Source organism: Parambassis ranga, chromosome 9 (assembly GCF_900634625.1).
Source record: "Parambassis ranga chromosome 9, fParRan2.1, whole genome shotgun sequence".
NCBI lineage: Eukaryota > Metazoa > Chordata > Actinopteri > Ambassidae > Parambassis > Parambassis ranga.
The window spans coordinates 10,105,564-10,118,826 of NC_041030.1; the positions used below are offsets into that span (position 1 = coordinate 10,105,564).

Genomic DNA, 13,263 nt, shown 5'->3' on the forward strand with positions numbered 1-13,263 from the left:
CTCTCCCAGGGTGTTAAATCAAAGAGAACACTGGAGCCAGAAGAGTTAAATAATAACTTGAGCTTTATTGTAAATCTGCCAAAAATTAAACCTGCATGGACGTCGTCTTGGCCCTGATGTTGTACTGCATGGGGTGAAGAGGCTGGATGGAGGGGATCAATAGAGGCCCTGATGGAAGTATTGATGGATGACAGGTGAAGAGGGTGTGTGTCTATGTGTGTGTACAAATGTGTGTGTGTAAAGGGTGGGATTGAATCACCCTGGGGTTAGGTAGAGAGCACGGCTCAGGGTGTTTAATCGACAGGTCTCACCTTGAATCGATTGGCAGGAGTCTCACAGGGCAAAGACGTGATACACACAACCAACACTTACTCACACCAAAACAAACCACAGGGAGTGGAAGAGGGATGTGGGTGGATGTCTCAATGCCATCAGTGCTGCATGCCTGTATGTAGTCGGTGGTGGGTTTGTAACTCACAAAAACACACTAAAGTCAAAAACACTTTCAGTGTCTTTTTGTTTTGCTTTTATCAGTGTGCTGGAAAAGGGTTGAACACTACTTTATATACCCTTGCTTAGATTTAGCCTTAACATGAATGTAGTTCTGTATGTTTTTTACACAACATATAAAAAGGTCATTTTGGTAAAATATGAAAAAACACCACAAGTTCCACTTGTAATAAAATCCCAACAAGGAGTTACCATGTGGTTGTGATCCGCATTGTGGCAAAGAACCGTCCTGCATACAGTACAAGGCTAATGAGGGACCACTGCAAGATGACAAACAAAGCAGCGCAGACACAGCGTATAAACCAGATTCAATGGAAGCCTTGTTTCCTGTAATGATTCTATTTCTATAAACCTCATCATATATATTTATCTCTGCAACAAATCAATTCCCTCACACTGAAAAACAGCCGTAGTAGCGTGTACATGTGACTCATGCTGCAGAAAAGAGGGGAGCCAGGAAAATGTTTCACCGTGAAATGTCTTACAAGAGGCCAAAGTCTTAGAGAGTGTTGTGCCTTTAATAAACAACATACTGTAAGTCCTGAAATGAAGATGCAAGTGTGCAGAACAAAGAACAAATGTGTTGATTCAAGTCAGGTCCAATATCTTCACATGAGTTCAGGGTTCAGGAGTGCCATATACTGAAATGATTTGTAAGAGTATGTCTGCCAAATAACAGGGGGGATAAGTGGGAGCATATTAAAGCTGATCTGGAATCCGTTTTGGAGAGTCAGAAGCTTTTCAAATACATAATTGAGTACACATTCTCCTTCCATATGAGACTACGGTAACGTTTGTAACGTTGTATCAACAATTAAACCATCACATGCATTTATTTAGATTCACTTGCAGACTTCCAAGAAGTACTAAAGGAAGTATCCTTTCTGTGTGTAGGACAGTGAAGGCATGGTTCAGACCCAGAGGAGGAAACAGCTGAACTGAGAAAGACTTCGGCTCCCTGGTGGGAGGAAGTGGTGGACACCTGAACATAGGGTCCGGGACTCAGTTTTTGAAGAGAAGTATTGTAAACCTGAGACTCAGGGCCATGGTGTGGTCTGATTCTTGAGCGATGAGAGGAGGTTACCCTCTGAGCTCCAGGACCTGTGCTTCTTCCAGGAGGTCTGGGTTTGGGTCTGAGCCTGGGACTCTGCAAAATGTGGCTATTGCTTCCAGACGTTTGGACCAATTCAGTCAAATATGGAGATCTTTCCTAAAGAGACAAAGATGAATTAAATAGAAATAGGAACAGATTTAAAAAGAGTTCCAAATGTGTGTCCAAATAAATAAATAAATAAAGCAGGAGAAAAAAATCACATCCTACAGGTCATATCTTGACTTCAATTGATTACTGTTTTTTTTTAAATAACTTTCTTATAGCTGTCCAGCACCTAAGTCACACCTCAAGCTTGTCAACTGGGTAATGTATACTCCTTTAAATACAGCTCAGAGTGATTCACTGCTGTATCTAGAAAACTACTTAGCTCTCACAATCATGTTGTGTAGGAAGTACAACTGGCTAAGGGCCATGCGACATTGCCAGGTTTAGCTTAGTTTACTTAAGTTTATTCATTCTATTGACAGAGATTATTAATTACCAAGTGAGTCCAAGTGAATGTTTGCGCCAAATTGAAAGAAATTTCCTCTAGGCATTCCTGAGATATCATGTTTGCAAGAATGGGGCGGACATATGTACAGATGGAAAGACAACCTCAGCCTGCCTCAGAGTTTAAGGATGGTCATCCAATAAAATACAACATGATGAAGGAACATTACCTTCATGCAAACCTGAGTATCTTTGTATAGTTTTGCATATATATTATTGTCAAGGGAAACAAAACAGTAATAGCTGAATCGTTGTGTTTTTTCCTTGTGATAATGCATGAACACTCACCTCTTGAGCCTGGGCTAAAACTCTGCATTGAACTTGTTGGCCTGTCAATACCTGGGGCAGTGTGCTGGCAGCAGGTCTTCTCTGCTCTCCTTCTGACCTCGGTAAAAGATGCAATGTTGTGAAAACTACATGAGAACTGCTTTTTTTACTTCTGCATGGTTTGTTCCTCCTCTCCCATGATTCTGTTGTCTTAAAACCATCCCTCTCTACACCTGGGTCAAAGTTGATTGATGAGTAGACGTTTCTTGTAGTGTCCATCCCCGATGCAGACCTGAGTAAGGCAACTGCTACATTGTGAAATTCTCCATTTCCTTCCTTTTTGTTTTGTCCATGTCTTTCTTCTTCCTTTGGACTCTCTTTATCCTTCTGTTGCTTCTCAGATTCTTCAGGTTTCTCCAGCAGCTTGTGTTGAACCTGCCTGAAATCCTGTCAGAGGCACAGAGGGTAGCTTTAATGTACAATCAAAGCAAACTGAAAATTAGGTTTTCACCTATATCAAATTATGGTGTATAACATCAACCACACTTGGCACCATGTCAATGAACTCTAAACCCACTAAAAATATTTACATTGGCGTCATAAACCCAAGAATACCTCATTAGGTCAACATTTTATGGAATGTCTAATTTACTGCCTTACCAGGAGTTTGATGAAGTCTGGTATCAATTTCTGCTCTCTGCATTGCTTGTGCAGGATATGTAAACTTCTGATGCAGAAGATGGAGACACAGGGAAGGGTGACCTCAGCACTTCCAGCAGTGGCATGCTTGAAACAGCCACTATTTAAATCTCAGCCTAAAGATGGATTCATGGTCGTCAATGGCACAAAAACCTTTTGCAGGTGGGAGACGTTTGCCTTGTAACTTGTTTAATTTTGTCAAAGGGTATATTGTATTCAAAAACCAATATGTTTTAGTTGCCTAAACAACATAACAGAGACTGAAAACAACTAGGTGAAAAAGTAATGGGACACAAACCCCATCCACTGATTAGAGCTGACTGGTGATGACCTTATTGTGGGGACAAGATTTCAGAGGCGTTGTGTCACTGAGGCTAAGCTAGCTGTGCTAATCTAGGACAGTAAATCCCTCTAAACTGATTCCTTATTGTTGTCTTGTCATCTAGGTATCCAAACAGATGTGTCGTACAGGGACAGAGCTTTTTCTGTGCAACAAAAGTCACATGAATGATGTGATCTTTTTACCTTTGCTGTTATTGGCCAATTAGTTAAGTAATGTAATTACCTTTCACTGAGTAACTTCTACTATATAGGTGAAATTTATTCAATGCTCTCCTGACTAGAAAGATATAAAAACAATTACACAGTAAGTTCACTCATAACTTGTTTCTTTGAGTTTTAATAAATACATACTGGTTGATTGCATAGGTATGAACCATGATTCCCTGTCTGTGCGCGTATAGGTGAGAGAATTGCCCCAGTAAGGTTGCCTTCATCAGTGCACAGTATAATTCTAATTGGCTTTATTAAGGGGCTTAAATCTAATACCAGCTCTGTGTGCTCCCTTAGGCTGGATGTGTGTACACACACACACATGTGTGTATACCTCTGTTTGATGTTTACGACTCACCAGATTTCAAGCAGAATATTCACCATGTAACAGATATAAGCATAGGATTAAAACAGCTCTATCATTCCCTCTGAATGATCCTAGTGCAGCATGCATCTCCAATCAGAGAGCAGACCCCCAGTCAATAGGCAAATACAGTATTTAGAAGTTCAAGTCCAATAAAGCAGTAGCACCATTGCTCCAGATGCTGATACAGACTTAAGGCATGAAACTGTTCATTTGACCCCATTTAAAAACTTGATACCAATTAGAGAGTTCTGGGTGTAAATAATTTAAGAGATCTCTCTCATGAACACACACAAATAATTTTACAAGCATGCACACACATACGCATGTGCATCCACTTCGACACACATTTAACCTATGAACATATGTGCACACTCTTGAGCACACATACGTGCACACACACGCATAAAGATCCTGCCATGCTCTGGAAACAGACTACTTAATGAAGCCTTCCGAAAGTGAAAGTAGAGCAGAAACACACACACTGGCCCATTTCTGCCTTCAGTTCACCCTCCTCTCCTCCCTTTCTCTCTCTCTCGCTCTTTCTCCCTCACCTTCTCCACATCATTTGTTTTATGCATGTTTCATTGTCTTTCTCTTTTGTCTCAATGAGTTAAATCACAACCCCTAATTTATGGCTACAGGCAAAGACACTTCTACAAACAAACTGGCTGATGAGAGGGGATGACTGAAAACATACGCACTGAGCGGTGTGTGTAAATCTTAAAATGTCTGTTACTGTCTTTTTATCTGTGGTTATTTACATAAGAAATGACAGCGTGTGTAAAAGAATGACTGTGATGCAAAATGAAAAAGGCTGTGCACCAGAGGAGAGGGGGGGAGAGGGAGAGAGAGTAAATCCAGTGACACTGAGAGGGAGCACTCAGGTGTGGTGAGAGGATTATACAAAACCCTGAGTATGAATGACAGTAAACACCTGAATGACAGAGAGATGGGGAGGGGCAGGACGTACGTGTGTGTGTGTGTGTGTGTGTGTGTGGCACTGGGTGACAGTTAAGTGGCCCTGACTGATTTTGAAAGGTGAGTGAATATATATCCACCACTTAATGTTTTGAGGGATGTGCTGTTTACTCACATTCCATCCTTCATTACTGCTATGTTCATTTACAACATGCACAAAAAACTGAGGTTTTGAGAAGAAAACAATGGATGGGCAACAAGGATGTAAACAAAGCAAGGAGGAGGGAGAGCGGAAGAGGAAGATATCACTCAGGAGTGCTTGACTTAGCAAGTGAGTTACAGATTGAGCTGTATGGTATGCAAGTAAGTCAATAAAAGGGCTGCAGAGCAAGGAAGAAGAGGTATGTTTATCTTACTTGCGCTGTGTTTTCTTTCTCTGTGTGTTCCGTTGGTAAAGGATTGCTGACAAGGTCTCTGAAGTGAGTTTCAGTGTCTGGTTGGGCACGTTGTCTGTTCTTCTCTTTGCTCTCTGAAACACAAACACATCTCTCAGCACCTCCAATATACTCTTCTCTAATTCAATCTTCTATTCATGGCTATATCACAGCTTTACAGTCACAGAGTTGGAGACATATCAAACTATCTCATACCGCTTTGTCAACACAGGCCTGCTGATTTTTCTTAACTTGCACGGATAAGTTGGATACAAAAAGCCGCTTTATTTTGCAAGCCATTAGCAGGAGTGCCAACACATTCGCCCCCCTGTTGTAGAATGCCCAAATGTGTTTTTAACCTTTGGCTTAAGGTTAAATTCAAAGGAGAGCAATGCATGTCGATTCCTAGATCCTCTCTTAGTAAAATCCCTCACCTCTGGAGCTATATCACTGTACAGCGCTGACTCTACATGAAGTGTGACCCCGTTTCCCCCACAGCGACCCCCTCCTTCCCTTCACAGCCTTGGAAGATGGAGGAGCACAGGGAAAGGCATGCCAAGGCAGTAGACACTTTTAAGCAAAGATTAAAGGTTTTTCTTTTTAATCAGTCATTTGGCAGCGATGTTAGCATTTCACCCTGGTGCGGCTAAGGATCAATTTTTAATGCTGCTGTGCAGAGAGCAGACAGGGTGATTGGCAAGAGAGAAGCTATTTACAAAGGATCTATTTACAAATTTTCCATAGAAAAATGCAAAAGGCACAATTGACATCTCTTACAGAATTGTAAATAAGTCCTCTTTCTTTTTTTTCATTTCGTCACAAGGCACGACCTCTGTGAGCCCCTGGTGATCACTGCTGTGTGTGTGTTCACACACATGTCTCACATGTAAGAATAATAAAGAATTCTACACCTCTCCCCTGCGTTGCACTATGTTTCATTTGTGCATGTTGTGCTGCCAGGGGTTGAGTAACTAGGTCAATCAACCCATAGTGTAAACACAATCCACCAAGAACATGCTAATGACAATGACTGTTTTTTATATTATATCTCACCCAGCCTTGCTCTCTTCTGTGTTACTTATAAAACTTTATATAACTCCTTTCAATATCCAAGCTAAATATTAGTTAGTAAAAGGCTGTATTTGGGGTTTTTATACTGTCTTTATTTCAGTATTCCATATTATTCCATACTCACATTTCCAGACTTCCTAGTTGGTGACTGTGTTGTGACAGCATAAACCTGCATGTGATTTATCCTTGTGTGTGCAACTAAGTCACCATGGGGTGCGTGCAAACAGCAGAGTTCGTCTTGTATATGCACAAACTCTCATTTCACATTTTGTATTTCCAAAAACAGAATGGAGGCAACAGTCTGGAAACTTCTTCATAGGAATTGTGAAAAGTTAGGAGAAAGCAATACAAACCCAGTTAGTTCATAGAAATCTTGGTGTTCCAGAAGTAACAAATGAACTTGAACTTATGAGTGAATCTCAGTGTTCAATGTCTGAAAGGTGTACAAAACAGAATGGACAATTCTCAAAAGAAGTCCTCCCAGACACATAAGTTCATTTCTGTACAGACCTGACACTGGTGCACTGCATGCATCAGTCTTATACTCCATCCATAAATCAATGCGCATATCTATCCATCCATCCATTATCCAACCGTCTATTCATCCAGTATCCAACCATCCATTCATTCATGCATTCAAACAGGCTTCCAGCCAGCCAGCCCACACACCATTGATCCAATGATTGACCCTGCATTCGGTGGATCAATACTCTCTTAAATGGCATCGTTGTAAGTGCTTAGGCACAATGGCCAGACATTGTTTGTGCAGTTAATTTCCAAGTTAGAAAGGCCGTGCAGGGCTGTAACCCAAGTCAACCCTCCTTTATCCTTCACTTACACTATCACACCGAAGAAGGGACACTGAAAAAAGATATTGAGCAGAAAGCATCCTGTACACCAGCAACAAAAGGGGCAAAATTCCATGCAAAACTTAAACTCTTATGACTCCATCAGATACTTCAGGTGAAGATGACTAAAATGTGGCAGGTTTACAGACACATAACTCCAGGTAGATAAGCAAGAGTAACAAAACACTGACAGCATCAACACATTGGACCATGGCACACACTTCTCTCTCTGTGATTATTCCATACCGGTAATTTAGTGTCTCTTAGATATTAATAAAGGAATTGCTTTAACAATATTGTAATATGAATGAGCAGAATATTCAGTAGACTCATGTTCAGTATAGCACTGTGCAGCCTATTGTGGCTTGGTGTGCATACAGAAACCCCTGCTGGGTTAGAGCTGGGGCCGGGTCTTGGCATTAAATGAGTGGGACTCTGACAAGTCTCAGAGTTCTGTCACTGCAGTTCACAGGTCTCGTTAGCCAAGGTGTCGGCAGGGGTGGAAATGGCTGTGTGTGTGTGAGCTGAACATTAGACAGCACTCCTACCTCCACCTCCTCACCTGACACCAGCAATAAAACTAAACAGGCCAAGGTGCTATGCTGTGTGTGTCACTGTGTGTGTGGACGTGCACACAGAAAAAAAGGGGCATGTGTGCTCTAAGGTTGTTGTTGCTGTCACCAATTTGCTGGGGCCTCCAGACGGGAGTAGGAGCAAGGTGACGGAGCTGTGGCTTGATAAACACAGAAGCCCTGCTTCGATTTCCCATCCAGTCCACTTTGGAAAAACATGGCTCTTCCTTGGTGCTCTCGGCCAAGGGAAGGGAGGGGGGGGGGGCAAAAGAGGAAGAAGGAGAGCCACAGGATGATGGGCAAGAGGTGAGGGGAAAGAGTAGGAAGGAAGAAGGGCTGAAAGGGGAAGATGATGAAGGGAAAGTGCAGGCAGAATATGTATGAGGTATAGACAGAGGTGACATGCTTATTGGGTGAGATCATCTTAAATAAAATTAAGCTCACAAAATGATTGTTTTAGCTGTGAAACAACACAGACTTACAGCCTCAAGCTACTCATCACAGCGCTACTCTCTCAATCTTTCATTCTCACATTCTCTCCATCTCTTCCTGTTTTGCTTGTGGAGAAAAAAAACCTGCAGTGTTCCGCTTTTCACCTGACATCAGAAGTTTAAAGACCATCTCCAGCTGGAGGAGCAGAGGAGTGTCAGTGAGGGAGGTGGGGCACCAAACTCCCCTCTGCCCCCCTAGAGAGTTAAGGAGATCACATTTTAACCAACCCCCCCCCCCCCCCCCCCCCCCCTCAAACCCCACCCTGCTGCTCCTCTCCTCTATGCCTTAACACCAACATAAGAGGACAAGTGTGGGCTCTAAGCACCAGTGATCAAACACGAGCGGCTGCTGGGTACGCCAGGCTCAGGACTGTTGGCCTAATAGGATTGGAAGCCCCCAGGTGAGCCAAAGGACACCTCCAATCAGTGTGATTAGCCAAAGGCTGAGCTACATTTCTAGCTACAGGCAGCACTGACTGATGTACAGTACTAACAGGATCACACTAGTTGTGAAGAATGCAAGCAAGTAATGAAATGTTTGTGACATGGTTGAATGTGCATGTCAAAGTTTAGTGTGGCGGTGATGGAGACTTAATTTGCAAGGAGTTTTAATGTCTCAGAATGATCTTCAGATTTTAGGTGTTCGCTAATCATTATTAAGTTCACAGAAGCGTATAATTTGTGGAGCTGTGGAATAATCTTGGCTTTCTGGCTATGTATAAAAAAGTGTTTGCTGTATACATCTTTGCACAACACACTGGAACAGACATGTATAAATGAGTTTTTCCAAGCTCACATATTAAAAGCCCTACCATCCACCATGAACGGACAAATGCACACATGCATAGCATACCCACTCACACACACACAGGCTTTTATAAACTCATCACATCCAAAAAACAATTACCAGAGACTGAGCTCATCTCTGACTAAGCAAAAGTCATCCAGCGTGTAAAACACACAATATAATTAGCACACATCAAGCTGCTGGGTCCTACTGTGCATTAATGATGCTTCCCTCTGAAGTGAATTATGGTTTGATGAGTGAGAAAGTGAATGAGGAGGGGCTCTGAAGAGGAACAAGACATCATTTGGAGAAGGCGAAGAGATGCTAGGGGAAAAGGGAAGCTAAGACTCAAGCATAAATATTGCTGGTTTATATTTGGTGATTGACTTTAAGTGCCACACAAACAATTAACCAGAGAACAATGAACAATTAGGGATGAAAGAGAGGTTACTCACTTGTGGTGAGAGCCATCATGTGCCAGGTACCACAGGCTACATTGCTCACCTGTATCAAATAAAAGGTTTTACTGCAAATTACTGCAAAAATCAATGCACAGCTGATACAATCAATGTTGTTTTTAGTATCCTAAATTTAATTTGTATTTTAGTTCTCAAGAGTAATATTATATATAATATATATTATCTAAATCCATGGAAAGCAATGCAGACTCAGCTTCCAGGAACATGTGATTCAATGTAGTCCTACCCTTTTAGAATTTATGCATATCCAGCTAAAACTAATATACTCAGAAAATCCCAGAGCTTTCATCTGCTTTACACTTGAAGAGCCTGAAAACATCATTTGCGCTGTCTTTTTCTCTCTCACACACGCACCTTTCGGCCTGCCAATGGAACAGGCTGGGGGGTCCACATACTTTTGAGGCCTGTGTGATTACTGACCCGGGAAACACTGGGGATCTGACCCCAGAGGAGCAGCTCTCCACCTGCTGAAGAGAGCAACGAAAGGGCAAAAGTTCAGACCAGTAATACAGACAGTGTCAGCTTGTCTTGTGGTATTCTTATGATTCTTACCCTAAGCACTGTAGTTGATCAATAGCTCTTAATTATGTGTTACAATATTTCATATTTATGGGTGTAGTCTTTGATGTCTCTGCTTGGATGATGCAGTCGAGGTTCTTTGCATTTAGAAAACACACCAGATTTTTAAAAAGAAACCCCAATGGCCCCAATCAGAAAAAGTCAGAGGTGTCACTTTGGTTTAGTTTAATTGATAGAGAGCAGCGTACTAAGATGCTAATCCCGCCCACTCTGAGCATGCACACACACTTACACACACACACATACTTTCCTCCACAGTGGGCATAGTGCGGGGAAAACATTCTCAGTTGGCACAAAAACACACACATTATATGTACTCACACACTGCTAACACTCAAGCATCCACTCACTCATGCCACCTCAGTCTGGCTTTTCAAACCCACCACTAATAAATTTATATTTACTGCCTGCATTGAGGACTTTTAAATTATGGCACACAATAAACCTGGCACACACATCTCAAAAGCTCTTTCAGGGGATGTTAAAGCAATATAGTAAGCAATTTTCCAAAGTGGATTACAAATTTCACATCCAGGTTTTATTGCACATTACGATAACTTAACCACATCTAAATGTTCCGCATAAATGGGAAATATGTGCTGCTTAATATGCTATTTTTCATTTTTTAAGAAGCGCTTTGCAAACCCTGCCAAGCGAGGGAGCATGCTGGTTTGTGTGGTGGGGGAGTCAATAATCTTTATGAGGTGGATTTTAATTACAAGGAGATAACTGAGTATCCTCCTCACGGCAAGCCTCCATCAATCTCTATTCTGCATCAAGCTGTACATAGGCTTGGCACACCCACACACACAACACATGCAGACGCAGATACCCTTTCAGACATGATTGATCAATCAATCAGTAATGTATTATTTTCATCTCAGTGAAGCAAACCTTATAAAAGTATATGAGACAGGCGTTGCTGGATGGCATTTTGCCACACACACAAGCAACAACAAACGCATACATGTACATAAACACAACACACACCCAGGCGTATAGAAGTGCCGACGGTGTAATCCAGCAAAAAAAGGTTACGGCTGATGTTTTCCTAAAGAACGACAGTCTGTGAAAGGTCAGATCAATCATGTGCTAAGCATGTCTCGTAAGCAATCCATAAAGAGCTTGTTTTAAATAATAACATTTTATAGATCACTTAAAGACATAACCGTACCACAGGCAGGTAAAGCCCTCAGTCGTCAAAAAGTCCTCAATGCGCCAAGAATTCAAATGAGAAAAACTTAATATGTTGCAGTTCATTTAATGAACCAGTGGCATTTTCTAGTGAAACCATGCACACGGTGCCAGCAGACATCTCTGTTCAACAATAGGCAATTCTTTTAACAGAATATTGAAGTGTAGCGGGAGGCAGTAAATGTCCGCCGGTCTCGAAACAAGTACACTGCCTTTTCTCTTTAAGTGTGTGATGTTACATTTGTAGTGTAACCACTTTAATTCCAGCTGTCTGGCAGAAGGCAAGCAGCAATTGAAGGAGAAGTGGTTGCCTGACACTTTGTAATGGTGTAAATGTATTAGAACTAGTTCTGTGGCAGTTCAATGACTCTCTACGAAGGAAAGAATGAGGGGAATCGGACTGCTGAAGATCATAAAAGTTAGAGAATAAAGACAAAGAAATGTTAAATAAGTTGTGTGCAGCAAAAGTAGTCAGTATAGAAGATCTCTGAGTTTGGCTTTTTAGGAATTACAGTAAAGACAGCCATGCTAGTGGGAAAGATGACATCCTCCTTATCTCTCAGTCTTAATAATAATAACAAAGCAGCTACAGGGATAGCCTGAGATCTTGGCGGGGTAGTTTAGGGAGAGCTGGTTGAACAACAAATCAAATCATGTACATCATCTAAAACACAAAACCAAAACTGGGTGCAGTACTGAGCAGTTTCATTTGGCTTAAGAGATATTGAGAGCTAATGAGGTTGAATTTGTGCTCCGAGTGATGTCATTTGAGGACACTGAATCCTTGTTGTGTTAATTAAAACTCAATGAAATGATGTAGATGAAAAATTTGCATGGCTCAAAGCCACAGTGAGGGGATACTACTGGGAAAATAAGGGTTTCAAGTTAATACGTTTTTTCATATATGATGCAGCTTGAATACAACTTTTAGAGCTTTTTTAATCACAATGAGACATATTTACAGTGATGATTAAATGTAGGAAGGTTTCAGTTAAATAATGCTGTTTAATACTTTCAGGCTTCTGGGAGAAAGACTAAAGTAGACCATTAGATTGACACTGCATGCTAAGATGCTCGGCTCACCTGTGATGGCTGCACTGTAGCTGTCCCCTGCTTGTATCTGTGTGACTTCAGATAGTTGAGAACAGTTGAGACGACAAGGAGTGGATATTTGCATGTGGTCCTCTCCAAGTCCAAGCTGTCCCTGCAAGCAAAATAATGATACAGTGACAGTCAGGATTAAACCGTTTATTTCCAACCATTGCATTGCTCACAGATAGGAGCGTGTCATTATTTAGAGAGAAACTGCCAATTTTCAACAATCATTTTGTCATTAGAATGTGGAAAGAAAGTGTAAATGAATAACATTTCACAAAACTCCTGGCTCAAGGGAACAACACATCGTCTGGGGGAGTTGTTCAAACTAGAATTTTTTTTTTTTTATCTCTGGCACAGGCTTAGAGTATACTGATGAACTCAGACCTTCGGGGAAACTTGTACGAGGAGAGGAAATAACGACATGGACATAGAAGATGCCACACAGCTGAGAGTCCTGCACTGGCAGCCAGTGAGAATAGTAGAGCATGGCTTCCTTGTACAAGCAGTGACAACTGGTGAAGCTGCTATGTTGGAGAACCCAGTATCTATTTAATGGAAGAGCATGAGCATTTGGTAACTTCGGACAAAATTTAAAGGTCCACATGTGGACAGGGGAGTACTGGATATATACTCCATGATACCAAAATCAACAAACAAAACTTAAGCCAGTAGGGTAGTAGAGTATTCTGAACATAAAATAAGAGCAACAATTGCAGCGTTATGTCAGTAACACTGTGATGCCACCACTGAAAATACATAATCTTCTTCCCATTAGTGCCTGTGGCTGGATTGTA

At 41.5% G+C, this 13,263-nt stretch overlaps 1 protein-coding gene across 1 annotated transcript; it reads right to left on the bottom strand.

Moving 5' to 3' along the window:
• Positions 1–968: 968 nt before the first annotated feature.
• Positions 969–12,956, bottom strand: LOC114441149 (uncharacterized). Its single transcript, XM_028413935.1, has 7 exons — positions 12,840–12,956; positions 12,455–12,575; positions 9,953–10,065; positions 9,575–9,623; positions 5,333–5,445; positions 2,402–2,827; positions 969–1,720 (listed from the first exon to the last, which is right to left on the bottom strand). Exons 1-7 carry the CDS (start codon positions 12,954–12,956, stop codon positions 1,343–1,345), a joined length of 1,317 nt encoding a protein of 438 aa, XP_028269736.1. The 3' UTR covers positions 969–1,342.
• Positions 12,957–13,263: the final 307 nt, after the last annotated feature.

What these genes read in the sequence shown, in the direction of transcription:
- LOC114441149 (XM_028413935.1), bottom strand. Translation starts at nt 12,956, where the DNA reads ATGCTCTACTATTCTCACTGGCTGCCAGTGCAGGACTCTCAGCTGTGT. An exon ending in TTCCATTGGCAGGCCGAAAG is followed by an intron (nt 9,624 to 9,952) that starts GTGCGTGTGTGA and finishes TATTTGATACAG; the next exon opens with GTGAGCAATGTAGCCTGTGG. An exon ending in AGAAAGAAAACACAGCGCAA is followed by an intron (nt 2,828 to 5,332) that starts GTAAGATAAACA and finishes TGCCTCTGACAG; the next exon opens with GATTTCAGGCAGGTTCAACA.